This window comes from Pleurodeles waltl, chromosome 8 (genome assembly GCF_031143425.1).
Source record: "Pleurodeles waltl isolate 20211129_DDA chromosome 8, aPleWal1.hap1.20221129, whole genome shotgun sequence".
NCBI lineage: Eukaryota > Metazoa > Chordata > Amphibia > Caudata > Salamandridae > Pleurodeles > Pleurodeles waltl.
In genome coordinates this window covers 1139117373-1139141033 of record NC_090447.1, presented here as the reverse complement: position 1 = coordinate 1139141033, position 23661 = coordinate 1139117373, and the positions used below count along the sequence as shown (strand labels likewise).

At 43.0% G+C, this 23661-nt stretch overlaps 1 protein-coding gene across 4 annotated transcripts in view; it reads left to right on the top strand.

Moving 5' to 3' along the window:
• Nucleotides 1-17409, top strand: part of TRIM13 (tripartite motif containing 13) — a 322462-nt gene extending 305053 nt beyond the window's left edge. For 3 of the 4 annotated variants that reach the window (XM_069205356.1, XM_069205354.1, XM_069205357.1), the window contains one exon: nucleotides 10998-17409. In XM_069205356.1, coding sequence (XP_069061457.1) covers nucleotides 10998-12230 — 1233 coding nt within the window. In that variant the 3' untranslated portion in view covers nucleotides 12231-17409. The remainder of the gene's footprint in view (nucleotides 1-10997) is intronic. The other variant, XM_069205355.1, reaches the window with a different exon arrangement.
• The last annotated feature ends 6252 nt before the right edge of the window (nucleotides 17410-23661 follow it).

The following is a 23661-nucleotide window of genomic DNA, read 5'->3' as shown; positions in this document are numbered from 1 at the left end:
TCGAGAGATCGGCACCGAGATGAGTCGGCACCGAGAAATCGGAACACCGAAACACAAAAAAGTGGCTTCGGAGCCGAAAAAGACAGTGGAAAAGGTTTTGATACCGAAAAATCCGGCTTCGGAGCCAAAAACAAGTTCCTACACCGAGGACCAAGGGCTTTCCACACAAATGCAAAGCCATAAATTCGGCCAAGAGCTAGAAGCAGGGGAGCCAGATTATACACAGAGAAGGCTCCATATCCAAAAAGAGACAGGGAAGATAAGAACTCTCCCTCCTATAAGGATGAAAAGGAAACTGGCTTTCCAAGAGAAAGATAAACCACCACAAGCAAAGGTGGCAAAACAAGTAACTCCGCCACCATCACCTCAACGCTCACCGCAATCATCACCAATCGCTAGCCCACCTATGGTGCAGTCTCCAACACACACAAGCATGAGCCAAGATGACCCAGATGCATGGGACCTTTATGATGTGCCTGTGTCTGATAACAGTCCCGACTGTTACCCAGCAAGACCATCACCACCTGAAGACAGTACTGCTTACACGCAGGTGGTGTCCAGAGCAGCTGCTTTTCACAACATGACACTGCACGCTGAACCTGTCGAAGATGACTTTTTATTTAATACTCTGTCGTCCACACATAGTCAGTACCAGAGTCTTCCGATGCTACCGGGAATGTTGAAACACGCAAAGCATATATTTCAAGAACCCGTTAAAAGCAGGGCCATCACTCCTAGGGTGGAGAAAAAGTACAAGCCTCCAACAACAGACCCTATGTACATTACGCAGCAACTGACACCGGATTCAGTAGTAGTTGGCACAGCACGTAAAAGGGTGAATTCACACACCTCCGGGGATGCACCACCACCCGACAAAGAAAGTTGCAAGTTCGACGCTGCGCGAAAAAGAGTGGCAGCACAAGCAGCCAATCAGTGGTGCATTGCTAATTCACAGGCTTTGCTGTCAAGATACGACAGAGCCCACTGGGATGAAATGCAACACTTTATTGAACATCTGCCCAAAGAATTCCAAAAACGTGCACAACAAGTGGTAGAAGAGGGCCAAAGTATCTCAAATAACCAGATACGTTCAGCAATGGACGCAGCAGACACAGCTGCAAGAACTGTAAATACAGCGGTGACAATTCGAAGACACGCATGGCTGCGCACCTCAGGATTCAAGCCCGAAATCCAACAGGCTGTGCTTAATATGCCGTTTAATGGACAGCAGTTGTTTGGGCCGGAACTGGACACAGCTATCGAGAAGCTGAAAAAAGATACAGATACGGCCAAGGCCATGGGCGCGCTCTACTCCCCACAGAGCAGAGGCACTTTTAGGAAGACACAATTTAGAGGGGGGGTTCGGGCCAAACCACAAAACCCTCAACTTCACAAACCAGGCCCACATACCAGAGCCAGTATCAGAGAGGAGGCTTTCGGGGACAATACAGAGGTGGACAGTTCCCTAAGACTAGAGGGAAGTTCCAAAATCCCAAGACCCCTCAAAACAAACAATGACTTCAGTATCACAAATCCCCAACATGTAACACCAGTGGGGGGGGAGACTAACAGATTTTTACCAAAATTGGGAGGAAATAACAACGGACTCGTGGTTCCTAGCAATCATCCAACATGGCTATTGCATAGAATTCCTACAATTAGCACCAAATGTGCCTCCAAAAACACACAACCTGTCCAAACAACACATGGATCTATTACAGATAGAAGTCCAAGCGTTGTTACAAAAGGATGCAATAGAACTAGTACCCAACCATCAGAAAGGAACGGGGGTTTACTCTCTGTACTTTCTCATACCCAAAAAGGACAAAACTCTAAGACCTATATTAGATCTCAGAACACTAAATCTTTACATCAAATCAGATCACTTTCACATGGTAACACTTCAAGACGTAATCCCCTTGCTCAAACAACAAGACTACATGACCACATTAGATCTCAAAGATGCGTACTTCCATATACCCAACATCCTTCACACAGGAAATACCTAAGGTTTGTAATCCAAGGAGTACATTACCAGTTCAAAGTGTTACCATTCGGAATAACAACAGCACCAAGGGTATTTACAAAATGCCTTGCAGTAGTAGCGGCACATATCAGAAGGCAGCACATACACGTGTTCCCGTATCTAGACGATTGGCTAATCAAAACCAACACACAAGAACAGTGTTTTCAACACACAAAAAACGTCATAGAAACCCTTCACAAACTAGGTTTCTCACTAAACTACCAAAAATCACACCTACAGCCGTGTCAAATACAACAATACTTAGGAGCAACAATCAACACAAAAAAAGGGATTGCCACTCCAAGTTCACAAAGGGTACAAGCATTCCAAAACGTTATACAAAGCATGTACCCAAACCAGAAGTATCAGGTAAAATTAGGGATGAACCTACTAGGCATGATGTCCTCATGCATAGCCATTGTCCCAAACGCAAGGCTACACATGCGGCCCTTACAACAGTGCCTAGCAACACAGTGGACACAAGCACAGGGTCAACTACAAGATCTAGTGTTGATAGACCGCCAAACACACACCTCGCTACAATGGTGGAATCATATAAATTTAAATCAAGGGCGGCTTTTCCAGGACCCAGTGCCTCAATACGTGCTCACAACAGATGCTTCTATGGTAGGGTGTGGAGCACACCTCAACCAACGCAGCATCCAGGGACAATGGGACACTCAGCAGAAACAACTTCACATAAATCAGCTAGAACTACTAGCAGTGTTTCTAGCGTTGAAAGCATTTCAACCGCTAATAGCCCACAAACACATTCTTGTCAAAACAGACAATATGACAACAATGTATTACTTAAACAAACAGGGAGGCACACACTCATCACAACTGTCTCTTATCACAAAAAATTTGGCATTGGGCGAATCACATTCACCTAATAGCGCAATACATTCCAGGAATTCAGAACCAGTTGGCAGACAATCTCAGTCGAGATCACCAACAGATCCACGGATGGGAGATTCATCCCCAGATACTACAAACCTACTTCAAAAAGTGGGGAACACCGCAAATAGACCTATTCGCAACAAAAGAAAACTCAAAATGCCTAAACTTCGCATCCAGGTACCCACAGCCTCACTCCAAGAGCAATGCGTTATGGATGAGTTGGTCAGGGATATTTGCTTACGCTTTTCCCCCTCTTCCACTCATTCCGTATCTAGTAAACAAACTGAGTCAAAACAAACTCAAACTAATACTAATAGCACCAACTTGAGCACGACAACCTTGGTACACAACACTACTAGACCTGTCAGTAGTGCCTCATATCAAACTACCAAACAGACCAGATCTGTTAACTCAACACAAACAACAGATCAGACACCCGAATCCAGCATCGCTCAATCTAGCAATCTGGCTCCTGAAGTCTTAGAATTCTGACATTTAAACCTCACACAAAAATGTATGGAGGTCATCAAACAGGCTAGAAACCCTACTACAAGACATTGCTACGCAAATAAATGGAAACTATTTGTTTATTACTGTCATAATAATCAAATAATTCAACCATTACACGCGTCCGCTACACACATTGTAAGCTACTTACTACACTTACAAAAATCTAAGTTAGCTTTTCATCCATTAAAATACATCTCACAGCAATTTCAGCTTATCTGCAAATTACACATTCAACTTCACTATTTAGGATCCCAGTCATAAAAGCTTTTATGGAGGGCCTCAAAAGGATCATTCCACCGAGAACACCACCAGTTCCTTCGTGGAACCTCAATATTGTATTAACAAGACTCATGGGTCCACCATTCGAACCCATGCACTCTTGTGAAATGCAATACTTAGCTATTAGGAAGGCTACTTTCCAAGTTATCACATCACTCAGAAGAGTAAGTGAAATACAAGCCTTTACCATACAGGAACCCTTTATACAAATACATAAACATAAAGTGGTTCTACGTACAAATCCCAAATTTTTGCCAAAAGTTATATCGCCGTGCCACTTAAACCAAACTGTGGAACTCCCAGTGGTTTTTCCACAACCAGACTCTGTAGCTGAAAGAGCATTACATACGTTAGACATTAAAAGGGCTCTAATGTACTACATTGATAGAACCAAACAGTTTCGCAAAACAAAACAATTGTTTGTAGCTTACCAAAAACCTCATACAGGAAATCCAATATCCAAACAAGGCATTGCCAGATGGATAGTGAAATGTATTCAAGCCTGTTATGCTAAAGCTAAAAGAGAACTGCCTATTAAACCAAAGGCACACTCCACTAGAAAGAAAGGCGCCACAATGGCCTTTCTAGGAAATATACCAATGACAGAAATCTGTAAGGCAGCCACATGGTCTATGCCTCATACATTCACTAAACATTACTGCGTGGATGTGTTAACAACACAACAAGCCACAGTAGGACAAGCAGTACTAAGAACTTTATTTCAAACAACTTCAACTCCTACAGGCTAAACCACCGCTTTTGGGGAGATAACTGCTTACTAGTCTATGCACAGCATGTGTATCTGCAGCTACACATGACATCGAACGGAAAATGTCACTTACCCAGTGTACATCTGTTCGTGGCATGAGACGCTGCAGATTCACATGCGCCCTCCCACCTCCCCGGGAGCCTGTAGCCGGTGTAAGTTGATCAAAGTTAAACTGGTACATTTGTAAATATAATACTTTTAGTCACATTATGTGAACATACTCACTCCATTGCATGGGCATTATTACTATATACACAACTCCTACCTCACCCTCTGCGGGGAAAACAATCTAAGATGGAGTCGACGCCCATGCGCAATGGAGCCGAAATGGGAGGAGTCCCTCGACCTCGTGACTCGAAAAGACTTCTTCGAAGAAAAACAACTTGTAACACTCCGAGCCCAACACTACATGTGGGATATGCACAGCATGTGAATCTGCAGCGTCTCATGCCACGAACAGATGTACAATGGGTGACTGACATTTTCCATATATATATATATATATATATATATATATATTCTCATTTAGCCAGTTCACATTGATTTCAGTTATTTTTAGGTCTAGCCTTCTGTCAACTTGCTCTCTCCTCTTCTGCTTATTCACCACTTAGCCCCTCCCTCCTGCACTCTCTGTTCCTGCACTTTGGTCCATTTGTTTGCCGCCTCTCCTTGCTGTGTTTTTTTTTAAAGTTGTGTTTTAAAAAAAAAAAATTAAGGCCTGGCAGTTTCACACTGCTACTGAGCTGTTCACTGCTTTCTGTTCTCCCAAACATACTTTAAAAAATGTAACATTTAAAAATGTCAGTCTTCAATATTGGAAGATGGCCTAGAAGTTGACAGAGTAGTGCAAAGGGTGGCAGCTGGTGGTGTAATGGGATGACACAAGAGACAGTCAGACCCACTTTATTACCAAGCCTGAGTAGCCCCTTTTGGCAGCAGTGTGGAGGCTAGGCGTAGGAGGGGGAAGTGAAAGCCTAGGGCAAGCTGCCATGGGCACAAGCAGAGACGTTCAAGAGGAGCCTGTGGGGCAGCAAGCAGAGTAGGTGCCCCCGTGACGCAAGGACTACTTGACAGACACTGAAGATACTTAACTAGGTAATGCTGCTAGTTAAGAGGCATTTAGAATATGTGAAAGGGAGTCCGTTAATGAACACTGTACACAAACTAGGGCAACATAACTTCGAACAGCCAGCTGGGCATACCAAGGGCGCAGCATGCAACAGTCTGGAGAGGGAGAAACTTCATGTGGATTGAGTATGAAAGATATCAACAGAGTTCAGTATGTCTGAGCATGTGACCCCTGAAGCACAAGATCAAGATGTGATGAACCCAATTCATCCCACATGCCACAGGAAGCATAAAACCGTAAAGGTGGCAGAGGCATACAGCGATGTACGCAGAATCTAGAGGCTGAAGCAAAAAACGACAAGCTGGGGGCCTGCCAGGAGGCATTGTAACAAGTAATGGCAAAGGGCCCTAGCAACAGGACTCAAATTGAGGTCTCAAACTAGTAACACCATTCATGTTCGCTTGGCCGTGTATCCAAGGAGAACACCAACTCTAGATTCAAAGAGCAGAGATGAGCAGGCACCATCTAGAATCATGAAATTTCAGCAAAGGCTTTGGTTCCCTTGTGGGTACCTCTAACAGTAGCATAGGGGAGCCCTCATTAATCATGGTGGCCATCAGAGAGTGACACAAAACAAACAGAAAGGACATGATGCAGCAAGGGACAGGTAAAAACACAGAAGGAACTGACTTCCAAGCAAGGCATGCAGATCAAGAAATCACAGTCCAAACAGAGCCAGCTAAAAATGAAAATAAAAACTCTATACATTTTATCAAGCAAACTTTTCAGGACATAAAGGTTGAATTTAGTTGCATGTACAAAGACATGAAACAAAACGACCTAAAAACACACAGGAAAAGGATGTAGCACATCCATTGTCTCTCAAAGAGACAATGAATAAAGCCATGAAGCTAGAATACAGAGCCCAAACCCTGACACTGTGTAAACTATCGTAATCCTCCAAGAGAAGAAGGAAGACATAGACGAACCAATCCAGAAGAGACTGTGAGAGAAAAGTGTCAATACATATGTTCTAGACCTTTTGATGCATTCCTGGAGAGGTTTGAAAACATGCCTATTTCAGTTAGTAGAGGCCGCAAGACACGTAGACGGTAGGCAGGGAGGTGAAGACCCCACGATCTCCTGGTGTGACTCCACCTCTTTGAAGACTGAGGAACTCATCCTGGACAAAACTATGGAAATATTTTGTTCTACTGAATTGAGCTTGAGGTGTACCATGGCCTTATCCTGAGCATGCTACTAAAGAGGGGAGCTTTGAGATCTGTGACCACATTCCTGAAGTGCAAAGGGATCTGTTATTGAAGGGGTCACTCCTTTTGTAGCTGGGTAACCTGGAAGGAAAAGCTCTAGCCAACAATATCCCTTTCTGATGTCTGTGAGATCCTATATATTCCACCAGATACGGACACTGTCATAGGACTCTCATTTTTTGAACAAGGCTGCTGGATTCGAGGTAGCAGCAGCACCGATTGTGGGTGACTGAGTCTTGGCAGCTGTTGGCCCAACCCTTTCAGCTAGCTGGCAGACCCTCTTCTCTCCCAAACATAGAAAGCAAAGGTGATTTGTGGCTGCCTCACGCTTGACACTTAGTGACCTCTCAGGAAAGTTGTGGTTGACAAATCTCACCCTTTCTCTCGTTAGCAAAGGTGTCATACACACACATAGTTCAAAGAAAAGATGCAGAAGGATTTTCAATACATTTATTGAAAAGACTGCAATCTACGATAAAATATATGAGCTGCAATTATCAGGGTACTAAGACATAGCAGGATTAGGATTTTTACGACCAGAGAGAAAAAAAACAGTCCAAGTATATTGGGATAACATTTACATAGGAATCCTACATAACCCCTAACTCCTAAGCGAGAACGTAGCAGTGATAGCCCAATCTGTCCGTACTTAGTCCATGAGAGGAGTACCTGCTGCCATTACCTGAGAATTTGGGTCTATCTGCCGTCTCCTTGGCTGGTGGTAGAGACAGGGCTGAGGTCAGCAGTGAAATGGGATACAGCGTGAATGGATATCCTGGCCATGATTACCTCCCTCCTTTCCCTTGGACTGTACAATGTTTTTATAGGAAAGATATTTCTGTTCTGTGAAATAGGCCTGAAGTGGGCTTGTGCCTAAGAGTTGGACTGTTTACATACTCTTCTAGCGACAATACTAACAAGGTTTTCATGTACTGTTCTTGTCAGCCTAATTAGAGAATTGCCAGCGCCTAAAGGATCAGAGTGCTGGAAAATGGACAGATACCAACCCGGCAGTGCACTAAAAATAGTGGTTTATAGGGAAGGAATTAAACACTTGCATGTCGGCGTGCCAGGCACCCAGGATATACAAACCATCATCATGGCTGTTTAACAATCCCCTTGGTGGGACAGAGACAAGCTGAACACTTCTCATGTGGGGAGGGACCTAGTAGGTAACAGTGGTAGCCATAATGAGCCATAAAATTATCCCAACAGTAGGGCTGGGTGGAATTGCATAATTTCCTTCATTTTTCTAGTAGATGTTGGGCTTTAATAACCAAAGGCATGTCACCCCCCTCCTGCCCCCCCCTCCTGCCCCACCCCCACCTGCCCCACCCCCACCATTCCCATTGGGGAACGTATGAATACATGTGCATGGGAATGATACATATGTGTATGGGTGACTGAGAGCCTGTGTTTTGTACTTGTAACATAGGACATACCTTTCACCATATGTGGCACTGTTACATGTATAACACACATATACAAACCTTTTTTTTAATTGAATAAATTTATAGTGCAGAAAAATGTCCTCCAAAAAAGTAAAAATGTGGACCATTGTTTTGCACTTTAAATTTCTCCCATTTAAACAAAATTCTGTATTTTCAGGTATACATATAGCACAGTGTCCACTGGCCATTGGGAGCAAGAGGCCTGCTGTTTGTAAATGTGACAGTTAAAAATGGCAGAAATTTAAAAAGAAGAGTTAATGTAATCAATAAAGTAATTTTCATTTGAATTTTCTCCCATTTAACAGCATTCAGAAACATCATTTTGTTCTCACCCTTCACTATTGAGGTGACAAGGATTTTTGTTTGAGTTAAATACCTCATTGCTTCAGTTTTTCACATCTGTGTTCCAGCAGCAGTCTGCGTCATAAATCTGACTGAGCACTGCCATTATCAGGCCCTGCTATCTGCAACCTAGTGATAATAATGCAAAATAAACAATGTTCCTTTAACTTTAAAAGGCAAATGCGACCCTGTACTAATTTAAATTGTCTGGAAGCGTCTGACCTAGATAAATGGATCAGGGTGGTCGTACATAGACACTCTAACCCGTATGTCTCCTCTGTGACGAGTTGCACTCAAATTATAGAACTCTGTATGGGTTAAAGGCAGGCTCACTACTTTCCCATCACCATTCACCTCGCTACGGGACAACAAGGCTTTCAACTCTGAATACTCGAGACAGTTTTGGAGCATAATATTCAGACGGGTGCCCTACAATTAGACATCCTGGATAGGGTGGCGTGTGACAATTAAACCATTTAACTTAGTTAAGGGAGACTTTGAGATACCTGAAAAATAGAGGTCTATAGGTTAGACCCTTGCAGGGTCGAACTAGGGCAGAAACTAGGCCTGGACACCAAAATAAAAGTGACTCCCATTAGTGAATTAGATTGCTAAAATGGTGGCTCATGTTTGCAAATTGGGGGAGTTTTGAACTTGTAAAGAAATGCTTTATAAATGTTTTGAAGGTTATGGAAGACTGGATTTAAAATTGCTACAGGAATGTTTGTCTTAACTTAAGGGAAATCAACAGTAAAACAGGCCCAACAGACCACAAAACAGGCCCTTAAATAACAAATAAAAATGGCCCATACACTGGCCTGTCAGACCAGCCCTACAGAACTGCTTGATTGCGCTATAGGCCAATCTGACCCTGGACACTTCGGGCCCTAATTAGAATTTGGCACACGGGATACCCTGTCAAAACACGACAGACATCCCATCCGTCATATTACAATTGCCATGGGATATAATGCACTTGTAATACAGTGGAAGGGACATCTGTAGTGTTTGTGACGAGTGTCCTGTTTGCCAAACTCTAAATAAGGTCCATAGTATTTAATGCTGAGGTCAAGGCTGGGGCCACTAGGGCACTTACCAGGTTTGTGAAATTCTTGCTGAATTATAACAAAGAGGTCCACTTCATCTCCAGCATTTACAGATCCTCAGTAGCCCCAAGGTAAATAAGAAATTTCCCCTTAGCAGAAGGCAAAGAAGAAAGAGCTTGGGGTAGTGCTAGACAATAACAGCGGGGAGACACACATACAAGGGCAAAATAAATTGTGAGCAGTATGTAAGGGAAGGGGTCACTTCAAATTTCTATAATGGTGGTATTACAGTGGCAAAATTAGAAGCTATGGGCCACCCAGGCGGTCACCTATGTTGGAGGGGATGCTGGGAGATGCAGATTTTCCTTCTCCCGCCTTTACCAGCTCACGCTCTGGTCTTTGCTTATCCAGCCACTCGGACCTTCTGGTGCTTGTTTTCACTGGTTGCCTGCAGCTACTGCTGTCTCCACACCTTCAATAGAGTTTTAATACTCCTGTTATGGCACTATCCTCCATGGCGACTTGTAGTTTCTCCATTAATATGCTGTTATCCTTACTGACAGCTATTGTCAGTTGTAGTTTTTGCATCTTTGTGGTTTTTGCAAATTTATATCAAATGTTAAAACTCCAGCTTAAGTGACTCTAGAATATTAAATTACGATTGTTACTCAATTTCTGAATTTTAAACAAGATCACTACTGAGTTCCCTTTTATAAGCTGGTGGCTTCGTAGTGAAATGGACAAAGGCTGTTCGCTACAGCGATGAGAAACAAATTAGCAAAATGGAACTTGGGTATGTTATTTGGATAATTTCTTTCTTTACTCTCCCAGACAGAAATTTCCTCTAACTCTTCATGAAGTGTTTACCAAAAACTGTTACTGTCTAAATGTATCAATGACCTGGGATAAAAAAAAAAAAAAATAGACCTTTCCCTAGTATCGCACTTTCCCATAGCTTAGACATGCAATGACCAGTTGTATTTTTGTCTGTGATTGATTGAGTCCAATATTAGACATGTCTTGTTTTCACGCTTGCGCAATTAAATAAATTCAACTGCTAGTTTTCCATTTAAGTAACGTGCTACGGAATGCATATGTGTAGGAGTAAGTGAATTAATTACCATGGTCTACAGCTACACGGTATAGTTTCCTGAAAAGTACATCACATTAGGGTTACATGAGACATTGTTTTGCTGATTTATGCCATTTTCTTGATGGCATAGTAGAATCACTGCCAGCCTTTCTGAAGCAGAATGAATATTTTTAATAGTTTATTGTTGTGTACAGTAGATGTTTCTTTTACACCTACTCATGTCTTCATTGTTTATTTGCAGAATGTGATGGAGCTCCTAGAGGAGGATCTGACCTGCCCAATCTGTTGCAGCTTATTTGAAGACCCACGTGTGTTGCCATGCACTCATAACTTTTGCAAAAAGTGTTTGGAAGAAATCATCGATGGAGGTGGTAGGAACATAATGTGGAGACCATTGCCGTTTAAGTGCCCCACCTGTCGTAAGGAAACCACTGTGACAGGAGCAAATAGCTTGCAGGTCAATTATTCACTTATGGGAATTGTGGAGAAATACAACAAAATTAAAACCACCCCTAAGATGCCTGTGTGCAAGCTACATAGTGGTCAGCCTCTCAATATTTTCTGCTCAACTGATCTGAGGCTTATTTGTGGCTATTGTGCTACCAGAGGTGACCACACGGAACATGCATTTTGCTCTATAGAGGATGCATACTCTCAAGAAAAGTGTGCTTTTGAGACGCTCTTCCATGGTGTTGAGACTTGGAGTTGTGGGGATATTCTTACCCGGCTCGACACATTGGAAACGAGTAAGAAAAAAGAACTGCAATTGCTTGCAAAGGATGCAGATCGGGTAAAGGTTTACTTTGAAAAACAGCAACAAATCTTTGATCAGAAGAAAAATGAGCTCCTCTCAGATTTTGAGACCATGAAGCTTGCTGTGATGCAAGCTTATGACCCCCAGATCAATAAACTGAATCTTATTCTGCATGAGCAGAAAAGAGCCTTTAAAATTGCAGAGGATTTCAAGGATGTGTCCGACCCAATTGTGTTTCTGCAGCAGATGCAGGAGTTCAGGGAGAAAATTAGACTGATCAAGGAAACCCCTTTGCCATCCAGTATGCCTACAATGATCAGCCACTCCACCAAGAACATTGACACCAGCCAATGGGATCACATGAAGCTGATGGATGTGGACAAACTTTCCTTGCCCCAGCAATCAGACACGCTAAGTTGGAGGAATCGCTTAACATTTGCACACACCTTTGCAACTCTTTCTCTCATTTGCATGCTTGTGCTTGCCATCATGATGATTGCTGGAGTATCTGCACTGAGTAATCTTGATACTTTGAAAATCCAGGTGGCTTCTGTATTCTCACCTGGTATGGTGGATACAGCAGAAATATCGAAATACATGGTGGTATTCTGGGTGCAGGCCGGAGCTGGACTTGACCTTCTTAAAGAAAAGTGCCAAGACTACACACTCATGATTCTGGAGCAAGTGGCGGAGTTTGTGTGTAAATATAAACTATTATAGAATGTGTTGCAAAATCATTACAAGTGAGAGACTCTTATTATTATTCGAATTGAAGTTAATAAATATTGTAGAAAGGGGTTAACTAATATTGTGTAATAAGTTAGGGCATGAAATCAGCATTTTGATAAAGTTTAAATCTGAATCATGATTTAGCAGGCGTTAGAGAATGTCTTATTACCATATTGAGTGCCCTATTAACATTAAATTAGGCAATAGGCTCACATATACCTGTCAAAGTAGCCCCTTTTCTGCAGATAAAGTTTAATTAGAAACAGGCTCTATGTTATTGTAATGACTGCAATATTGACGCATTAGAAACGAGCAAGCAAAAGAACTGCTGCTGCTTGCATTTCTGCCATTTCATTTCTCGCTTACAAAAGGTAGAGTTAGCATGTGCGATACTTGAATTTGATATTGACTACACTTCATTGATGCTTATACAACTTAACACCAAAGAAAATATCGGGGTGCTGTGGATCATATTTGCAGATAAAATCAATTCAACATAAGGGAAAAAATTAAACTTCTTATGCACAAAACATTGTAATAAATAAATACTCAACTTAAATCATAGTAGCAGCATGACAGATTTCTGAAAACGAATTATATACACTTTCAGTTCATGGTGGTGCTATCCCAATGTACCCATTTCTTGGGTTGATCTTGATAGATGGCACCAAATGATTATCTTGTTGTTTTTGCCCTTCACATTTTTTCAGGCAAAATTTGGTGCAAGAAGATGGTTCCCATAAGCTCACACAGGTTCCTGCTTCGAGCACATAGCCGGGCCCTTCTTCTGGTGATGTCCAAGGTGACTTTACAAATTAGGTGTAAAGCTAAATCAACTTCGTAGTTTATACAAAGTGAGCCAAGGCTTCTGTGAGTTGCCAAGATGTATTTCCGCTGACTTCTGAGTCTTGAGGATTCATTATTATCTTTGTTGTAATCCTAGGTAAACGAGCCATATGGTGTTGCAGTACAACAGTTTAACTAGAAATCCTTTTTTTATTAGCAGCTGTATAGCTTATCTGCAGGAGGGCGCCTCGAATGAGAGCTTAGGATCCAAAAAGCTCCTGCAGTCCAAACCTGGTCCACTGGTGGAGGAGGTGTTCTTAACTACCCACGCCATGCAGATGGGAAACGCCTCAAATTGGGGAGCCTGGGACTTTGGTTTTACCACCATTTAGGTTTTGCTAGCTGTCACTTTAATAGGAAAACACTTCCCTGTGGCGTTGTACTATTAAGGATCTGTTGTCTGTATCATCATGTAAGTAAGCAGTTTCTGGGTGTCATCCAAATACAATCTGCTTTGAGGATATCACCCTTTAATTGGACTCAAGCTAGCCTGGTTTTTGAGGTGTGATACCCCGAAACGGGTCCCAGAATGCTTGTTTCCGGTCCAGGGAGGACCTTGCCTGGCAGTTCGCTCTGGACTGTTCCCATGGGGAACAGGGTCAAGACTGATTTGCATATGGCTGGGTCCAAACAGGGGTGGCATGGTGAGCAAATAAACAATGGATTAAACCCAGATCTTTGACTGGGGGTGAGTGTTTGAAAAGTTTCAGCACTCCGTCCATCATCTTTTTGTGTTGCTATCACCCTTCAATTACCAGGACAGCTGGAACACATAGATAACAACAGGAGAGTAAAAAAACAACCCCCTACAGAGCAACACAAGTGAAAGCCTTTCTTTCCAGTGTGAAACATCTTACCTTTAACTTTTTTCATTGTAGCAAATAGTATGCCCAGAATCTGAGTTAGCTGGCCAAATTTTCATTTTTGCAGTATACTTACAACAACCTATTACGCTTGGACAGTAATGGTTCTCTTTCTGTTTCATTGATAGCTGAGCTTTGTTGAGCTGTTCCTGAACATGTAGCAAAATTAACTCCTCTGACTAGTCTGCCATGTGTGCTCCCTGCGGAATGAAAATTGAACAGGTTTTACTTTGGTTTCTAAAACTGTTGCCAGAAACCCTAAATTAAAATGCCTCGAGCAATAACTTGCAATACATTGAAATTTGCCTACATAAAAAATGGTGGTCCTGCAGTCAGTTTAATAGTGTCACCAGGCCGTATACAAGGAGAGTTTATATATTAAATAGTTCTTCCGTGTAGTGCAAGACCATTCTGATGTGTAGCAAGACATGAAACTTGAACGAAGATTAACCCAACACCTTGATTGCCCCACTTAATCCCCCGATTAATGTATGTACTCTGAACTACTAATTCTTCCTGAGCACTTGTTGTTTTGAATGCTCTTTCACCATGTGGTCCCTGGGCCTCATCCAGTATCAATATTTCCTCCTATCATCCTATTTATTATGTCACGCCCATTAAGGTATTATGTAACTATGGAATGAGTGCTGGTATGGTATTATGACCTGATTTACACCAAACAGAATCCCACAGGTAGCTAAATTTCCATTACTATATTACAGGTCATTCTTAATAGCCTGCTGGGGAAAACACACAACTTTCTACATTTCTGGGGTATTCCCCAAAAACGTGTGAAATACTATAAAATATATTTTTTAGCTTAGTTAAGTATTACTCGTGGTACTAAAAGTCATATCACTTTCTGAAATAGACAGACTTGTTTTCTGGACCCTTGGTGAAACTCTGGCAATGAAACCTAAGTATCTTTTTTAAATAAAAGTGCCTGACAGTTCTGATCTTGCTTATTAAAGAAATGCTCACAGATACCACATTTCTGACATACCTTAGTAAAATCTGTTGGCTCTTTCACCCTTCCATCCTCTGCTGCTTCAAAGCACCAAAGAGCCAGTGTTGTATTTTTTTTTAGGACAGGTGGCTCCAACCAGTCAATCACAAGCTCCCAGTGGCTCCCAGACACCTTCAGACTGCCTTGTGGCCCAAGTTCTTTTTTTGATTAAGTACAGGGTCACATTTTCCTTTTAAAGTTAAGGGAAGGCTGTGTTTATTTTGCATTATTATCACCTTGCAGATAGCAGAGCCTGATAATGAACAGTGCTCAGTCAGATTTACAACCCAGGCTGCTGGGGCACAATGGTGAAAAACTGAAGCAATGAGGTATTTAACTCTTAAGTAAAAGTCCTTGTCAACTCAGTATTGGAGGGTGAAAACAAAATGATGTTTCGGAATGCTGTTAAATGGGAGTAAGTTAAATATAAAGTTACTTTAATGATTAAGCTAATGATTAAGTTAACTCTTCATTTTATTTTTCTGCCATTTTAAAGTGTCACATTTACAAACAGCAGGCCTCTTGCTCCCAATGACCATTAGACACTATGCCATATGTATAACTGAAAAATATAGTATTTCTTTAAATGGGAGAAATTTAAAGTTCAGAAAAATGTTACATATTTAAATCTTTTTTTGCAAAACATTTTTCTGCACATTTAAATTTCTCCCATTAAAAAGTTTGTATGTTTGTGTTATATATGTAACGGTGCCACGTATGGTGAAAGGTATGTCCTGTGTTATAGGTACATATAACACAGGCTCTCAGTCACCCATACACATATACCATTCTTATGCACACCTGTTCATACATCCCCCAAAGACCACACTCTCATGGACACACATGGCAGCCCTGTCAGTGCCACAAGTCAAAATAATTTTATTCAAACCATAGTATCTGGTTCTATGGACGTTAGGCTTAAAATCAATGAAGATTGCAGTGGGGGTGTCTGGTATCAATGCTTGGGTTGTTTAGCCTTCATTAGCTCACTATGATTTTCACTGATCAGAAGTAGCTCTGACTACAGAAAAGGTTGGAGACCCCCTGGTTCAGGAGATTGTATGTTCAGCAATTAGGTGTTGCACTTTTTAATATGTGTTTTTATTTTACAAAACGTTATATATTACTTCTGCCTTAAGAAAAAGAGTAGTCCAGTTGCATGTGTGTGTGTTTTTAACTTTATTTATAGTTCTTAAATAGTCAATTTGTTATGTTTCATAACTGGGCTTTTCATTGTGGAGCTCTGCCTGACACAGAGGCCCACTAAAAGGAGAAATGTATGCCATTGCACAGCTATTGTATGATTGTATGGCATGAAACATGCCTGCAGTGTCTACATCCCATTCATGCAGTACGTTAACTCTGGTTTCTCCATATCTACCTTGTTCTAGTTGATCATTGACAGGCATGACTATCTTCTAGTGAGTAAGTTTTCAGGTAAAGTTACCTTTCTTTTTAGGTCTGGCTATGCCACCTGTGGCTTTCATGCCAAATCTTTTAAAGATGTAAGAGGGGATTATGTGAAAGCGAAAGGTTTTCAATTGAAACAGCAAGAGTAAAATACAAGTGCCAAGCTTAAGGAATGTGATTCAGTGACATTTTCTACTTTTACTTGATGTCTTCAAATAACTATGTCTTAAAGATAATCCATTTTGGAATAAGACGTTTGCTGCGATATCTTTGTTTCACTGTATTGGCATAATTAGACATTAACTTTAAATTTATTCAACAGGTGTTACTACCTCATGTCCTGTTAAACTGATTATCTAGAAGAAACTCTTCACGTCGGCAGGAAAATGTATACATTACGGAGCCTATTAACGTAAAAAATAAAAGGGCACAATCACATGTAAAGCTCTTTTTTCATTCACTATTTATTAAATGTTTTGATAATACCACCAAAAGTCGAAGACAAAAATGTAAGTAATATAATACAAAGAAAAAATTAAAACCGTAAAGCAAGTCAGAGCATGACAGTAAACACAGTTAAACACATTAAAGTCATTAAAAAAAAATCTATAATCTGATTAAAGAATTTGAAAATTCTATAATAAACAGCTATTAACTGTGAAGCATTTATAAATCATAGGACACTGTGCATTGTTTGTACTATTTCTTCCAAAGATAAGACACAGGAAATAGGAATATGTTTTTTTGATTTGTGTGTCGATAAAAGAACCTGTGATAGGGCTTGTTTTGCGTGATGACATTGGACAACACCCTTTGCAAGATTACAAAGTAATGGAAGACTTTTGGTGTGAAGGTTTAGAAAGAATTGCCACCTCTGATGCTTTACATGGTAAGTTGTATAAAATTACATTTGACCCTGCTTAGAGAGTTCTACTACGTGGCTAACACCAGAAACATGTGTACATTTACTGTTTTTATAAATATAATCCAAGTTATTTGTGGACAAACATAAAGTTTGTAGGAACTCTGCATTTTCTGTGTGGTTATCTGATTTTTTTGCCTTTTGCTTGAATCTATATTTTTGGCAGCGTTAGAATTCTGCGCACTTTACCCCTGCTAACCAGTAGTATAGTGCCGGTGCTCCCCCTTTAAACATAATAGAATTGTGGTATATTTAACTTGTCTATAAGTCCCTAGTATAGGGTACAAAATATACCCAAAAGCCTGGAAATTAAATACCACTAGTGGACTGCAACACCTATTGTTCAAGAATAGCTTCAGGCGTATCACTGTAGCCTGACTGTAACAGTGAAAACATGTACTGCAACTGGTCAGCATAAACTCCCTTTGACAGGTAAGACCTCCTCTTAGCTATTAGTAGGTTATCCCTATATGAGTCTGTAGCCCAGAAAGTAGGGTGCATGGTATTTAAAAGTGGGGCATGTAGAAAGTTAATGTTACCATGTCCGTATAATGACAAAGCCCTTAAAGCTTGTTTCACTGTGACAGGCCTAGCTGTCCAATGTAGAAAACCAGAGTACAGAATAAAATATTAATACTGTAAGCTAGTGTGTCCGAAGACTTTCGACGTCTCGGGAGCAGGACCAGCTACAAAAATACTTAAACTACTATTTTTAACAGTTACTAAAAAATTCAATTCAAGGATGATGCCTGATTTGTAATAAATTTTAATAAATAACAATGAAAAGTAACTTTTAGACAGTTACCTTTTTCCCTCCTGAAGATCATAGAGGCTGTTTGCATTAGCTCTCCATCAGTAGCCCAGACAGTGATCATTCTTAGATAGGTGTGAAAAAGATGTAAAATGCCTCTTAGGGAGTAAACACTATAGTGACCTGAATGTTCAGAGGTGATGCCTCTGAACTCCACATAATATGCAGGATGGGGGATGTGGCCATCCTTTTGATACTACATTGTAAAATGCTGCTTGACAGATCTGTTGAGCCACATATAAGATTGGGATGCATTTAAAAGGGAGGAAACAGGATGTCAAGTCAATATTTATATATCCATTATCCGGTTGCTGAAGGACTTCGCTTTTGCATTACCAGACTTCTTTATTCGGGTTTGTTGTGGGTACAGTACCTGCTCCAAACTGAATTTTAGTGTTGGATGTGGGGGAACACTAGGATTACCATAGTACATTTATTACAAACACACACCCCAGGCCTCAGAGCCCAAGATAGTGTTCCTAAAGACTTTTGCCATCTTAAAAATGCCCTGACACATGGCACTTTGGGCCTTTTTGCAGTAAGGTAAACAGAAGCTTCTACAGATGTGGGCAGAGCTACCGCTGGGAATATTTACCCCTTGAGTTAGGAAGTGCCCAGGAGTCATTCCCACCCACTAGCTGTTGCTAGGCGTAAATTTGGCACCTACTACAGGACACTTTCTGGACCTGCGGAGGATCAGAAGAGGACTGGACCTGCTGTCTCTGATCCAAGAAGAGCGCTGAAGGGCTGAACCTACTCTCTCTTGTACCTAAGACAAAGAAGTGGTCTCCACATGTCAGTTGGCTGACTTCCATTGTGGCTGCTGGGTGACAACAAGCTACAAGAGGCCTTTTTCTGGAAGTACCCAGCTGACAAGTGCCAATTTGACCTGGACTGGATCCTGCTGTTGGCCTGTGCCTGACTTTCTGTGAGTCTCTAAGTGTCTCCCCTGAGGTCCTGGCGGGTGGGGGGCTTTAGAAGTATACTCCTATAGTGGACCATGGTTAAAAAGACTAAGAAGGTAACATTTTTGAGTGGGGCAATCCTGGCAGGTTTCAGCATGAAATTGCACCTAGTCCCAGTCTACAGTGAACATAGGCTATCATTGGTCCTATGTGATGTTTGGCACTATTTTCAATAAAATCTTTATGAACTTGTGTCTCCAGTTCTGCTTATTGGACTTTTGTAAATTTGGGTGTCATTTTATCAATTACATTTTACTCTATTTTTATAATATAAAGCGCGTTCCGGCCCAAGGGCATCGAAGCGCTAACTGAGAGAGGCTATGTCCATTAGGGGGAGGCTCTGGATCTTATCGCGGGAAGAGCCAGGTCTTGACCAGTCTTCTAAATGTCAGGTAGTTGTGTTCTTGCCTTAACTCCAGTGGAAGTGAGTTCCAGACTTTAGCAGCTGCAATAGTGAAAGCTCTGTCGCCCCACTTCGCCTTCTTGGTATGGGGAATTTGAATTCGATAGGCAGTGGCAGATCGTAGCAGCCTTTTAGGTCTGTACCATTGCAGCTTAGTGGTCAGTACCTTAGGCCCAATCCCATGGACGGCCTTATGAGTAATGCAGAGGGCCTTGAAGGAGATCCGTTGGGCCACCGGTAGCCAGTGTAGGTTTTTCAGGCACTTCTTGGCGGAGGCCGCATGGGGGAGTTTCAACAGAAGCCTAGCCGCAGTGTTCTGCATCACCTGCAGCCTATTTAGCGATGCTTTATCCAGGTTGAGCAGAAGCGCATTCCCGTAATCCAATCTGGAAATGACCAGAGCTAGAGTAGCAGTAATTTTACAGGGTTGTGGAATAAAAGGAAAAACTTTTTTAAATTTCTTCAGAGTCCACATGCAGGTTTTGATTATCTGATTAACCTGGGGTTTAAAGGATAATTGATCGTCGAACAGCAACCCTAAGTTCCTGGAGGTGGACCCTGGCACGGGGAGAGTGCCACACTCATTGGGCCACCAAATGGAAGACCAGTATTCCCTCTTGACCCCAAAGCACAGGATCTCTGTTTTTTCGCAGTTCAGTTTTAGCCAATTGGCCTTCATCCAGCTATTCACAGCTGTCATGCAGGCATTAAAGCGGGTCGCCACTTCCTCCATGTCTTTGTTAATAGGGATGATAATCTGAGTGTCGTCTGCATAAGAAGTTGGGATAAAACCGAAAGAGCGGATGAGCTCTGCCAGTGGTGCCACGTACACATTGAATAGTGTCGGGCTGAGAGATGAGCCCTGAGGGACCCCGCACGGCAGGAGGTAGGCAGCGGATCTAAAATCACCACTTCTGACTGTGGCCCACCTGTCTGATAGAAAGGACTCAGTCAGCTTGAGACCTTGATCTTTCATGCCTGCCTGATGTAAGCGTTCTAACAGGATGTGGGGGGCGATAGTATCAAATGCAGTCGACAGGTCCAGTAGAACCAGGAAGACCCACTGCCCCTCATCAACCAACCTGCGTATGGTATCGGATGATGCAATGAGAGCTGATTCAGTGCTATGGGATTTCCGAAAGCCATGTTGCGAGCTGTCTAGGCCCCCTGAGGCTAGCAGGAAATCAACCAGTTCTTTATTAATGTACTTTTCCAGGATCTTGGCCGCAAAAGGGAGCAGGGCTATTGGGCGTAGGTTAGTCAGATCATCAGGCTTACCTGTTACCTTCTTTTTTAGGGGGATAATAATGGTTTCTTTCCAAGCCTTAGGCTACAGACCAGTCATGAGGACCTCCTGAAAGATGGGGGCCAGCATAGATGCCACCAACTTCGGTGCTAATTGAAGGATGACGGGCGGGCAGGGGTCCAGTGGAGAACCTGATTTGCATTCCAGAAGCAGCTTGCAAATGACCTCCTCAGATGGCATTTTAAACCTGGAAAGTGAGTAAGGCTTATCTGGAGCCCCATTGGGTGCCATCAGAGGGGGGCACAGGCCAAGCTGTCCAGGGAGAAGATTTCTCCTGATCCTTGTCTGAGATGAAGCTGGAGTAGATGTTAAGAATTTTACTTTCAAAGAATTTGGCTATTTTGTTGCAGAAATCTTGGGAGTTCTCTACTTTAGATGTGCCTAAGGGAGTAGTAAGAGCATTAATGGTCCTAAAAAGCTCTCTGGAAGAGTTTGCTGCCTCCCTGATTTTCTGTGTAAAATAGTCCGATTTGGCTATCAGACAAGCTTCTTTGTAAGTGTTTAGGGCAGATTTTAGATCAGCTCTCTCATTTTCCCTAGGATTCAGTTTCCAACGACGCTCCTTCTGACGGTATTGCCTCTGTAAGCTTTTGAGATCACGAGAAAACCATGGTTGACTGGGTGTTTTCCTAGTGCCTGGAGCAGAGACCCTCGCCAGCGCCAATGAATCCATTGCCAGCGCGATGCCCTGATTGAACCTGGCAAGCGGTGGCAGAGTGGATGCTTTTGGATCGTTCCAGCTCTGTATTAGTGCTGTTTCCAAAGATTCTGCTTTTATACTTTTCCATGGTCTTAATAGCTTTCCCGAAGAAGTAGGTGTTGGAGGTGGCTGTCTGACTAGAAATTTAAACATCAGGGGCGAGTGGTCAGTCCACTCTAAGGGGGTTGTTGAGAGATTAAGTTCCTCCTCAGGACGGGTAAAAATTCCATCAAGGGTATGGCCAGCTCTATGAGTGGCCAATCCGTCCTTTAGGACCCAGTCCAAAGCCGCCATAAGGTTGTGAAATTCAGTAACCAGTGGATCGCTCGTATCATCAAAGTGAATATTAAAATCTCCTAGAATGATTGCTTTAGGGGCCATAATAAGGGGTTCCAACAGGGAGGTCCATGTAGAGAGGAACTTGTTGAGGGGGTCAGGGGGGTGATAGATTAGCAAGCCCTCAGAGACCAGGGAGTTTCCGTAGAGTAGTTTAAAGGCCATGGTTTCACAGATCTCAGACATACAGCTCATGCTGTTCCAAACGCAGGTGAGATCGGACCTGCAGATAATAGCCAGACCTCCTCCTCTACCTGTGTTCCTGTCTACCCTGTGAAAAGAGAAGCCGGTGGGAGCTGTCTCAATGAAGTCAGGATCCGAGTCTGGCCTCGCCCAAGTTTCTGTTAAAAAAAGACAGTCTATGTTGAGGGTGGAGATGAGTTCATTGATTTCAAATTTGTGTTTGGGGAGGGATCTGGCATTAATGAAGGCAAAGAAGCCCACACCTTTAAAGTCCCTTGTGCCGCCACCGGGAGCATAACCTGAGTAGTTGCCTCCTTCTACCCACTCTAAATCACAAAATAAACCTGAGCTGTGTCACAGAGCAGATATGCTGAACAGGGCACCGCCGCTACAAGCACCGCTGAACAGGGCACCGCCGCCTCAATCACCGCTGAACAGGGCACTGCCGCCTCAAGCACCGCTGAACAGGGCACTGCCGCTACAAGCACCGCTGAACAGGGCACCTCCGCTACAAGCACCGCTGAACAGGGCACGGCCGCCACAACCACCGCTGAACAGGGCACTGCCGCCTCAAGCACCGCTGAACAGGGCACTGCTGCCTCAAGCACCACTGAACAGGGCACCGCCGCCACAAGCACCGCTGGCCCATGAGCGCCAAGGGCACTGACACTACTGAGTCCGTCACGAGCAGGATGAAGCACTCTGGGCACAGAGCCCCCTTCAGAACCAGTGGAGAGCTACATCCACTACCTCTGTCCTTAGCAGGATGAAGCACTCTAGGCACCATGCCCCCTCCAGAACCAGTGGAGACTGTCATCCACTACCTCTGTCCTTAGCAGGATGAAGCACTCTGGGCACCATGCCCCCTCCAGAACCAGTGGAGACTGTCATCCACTACCTCTGTCCTTAGCAGGATGAAGCACTCTAGGCACCATGCCCCCTCCAGAACCAGTGGAGACTGTCATCCACTTGAGAGACTGTGGCTTTGCACTCCCCAGGATTGAACAGTGGGCAACCCACCCACTGTATTGACTTGAGAGACTGTGGCTTTGCACTCCCCAGGATTGAACAGTGGGCAAACCACCCACTGTATGGACTTGAGAGACTGTGGCTTTGCACTCCCCAGGATTGAACAGTGGGCATGTGGCCCCCTCGTGGATTTGGCGTCGTACACTCAACCGGCTAAGGTGCACCCCTTTCCCTCCCCCTGAGGTGCCTGTTTTCTTGCTCTCTGATGCCCCTGCAGTGTTCTTTCCGTCATGGTCGGGGATCTTGTGTGGGCCTCGCCCATACCGTGTGGGCCCAGTGTTTCACGGACTTCATTGGAGCACTACCTAGACTACTAAGCTTGGTGTATATTTTGTTTATGGTGTATATATATATTTTTGCGTACTTGATTTTAATATATTACAATGGTTACACTCATTTCCTTTTGTCTTTGCATTCTTCCGGAGGGGTTGGGGGTGTAACTATAATGTATAAATATGTATTAGTGTGTGTGTTGTAGTGGGTGAGGGTGGGGGTGTTGCGTGTGTGTGTCCCTGTTTTTTCCCTCCCCACTTCCCTGTGTTGTAGGTGCAGTACTCACCGTTGTCTTCGCCGCTGGCGTTCGTGCTCCTGGTAGAGGAGCAAGAAGATGAGGGCTGGCAGGATGTGCAGCTCGGGTTCCAT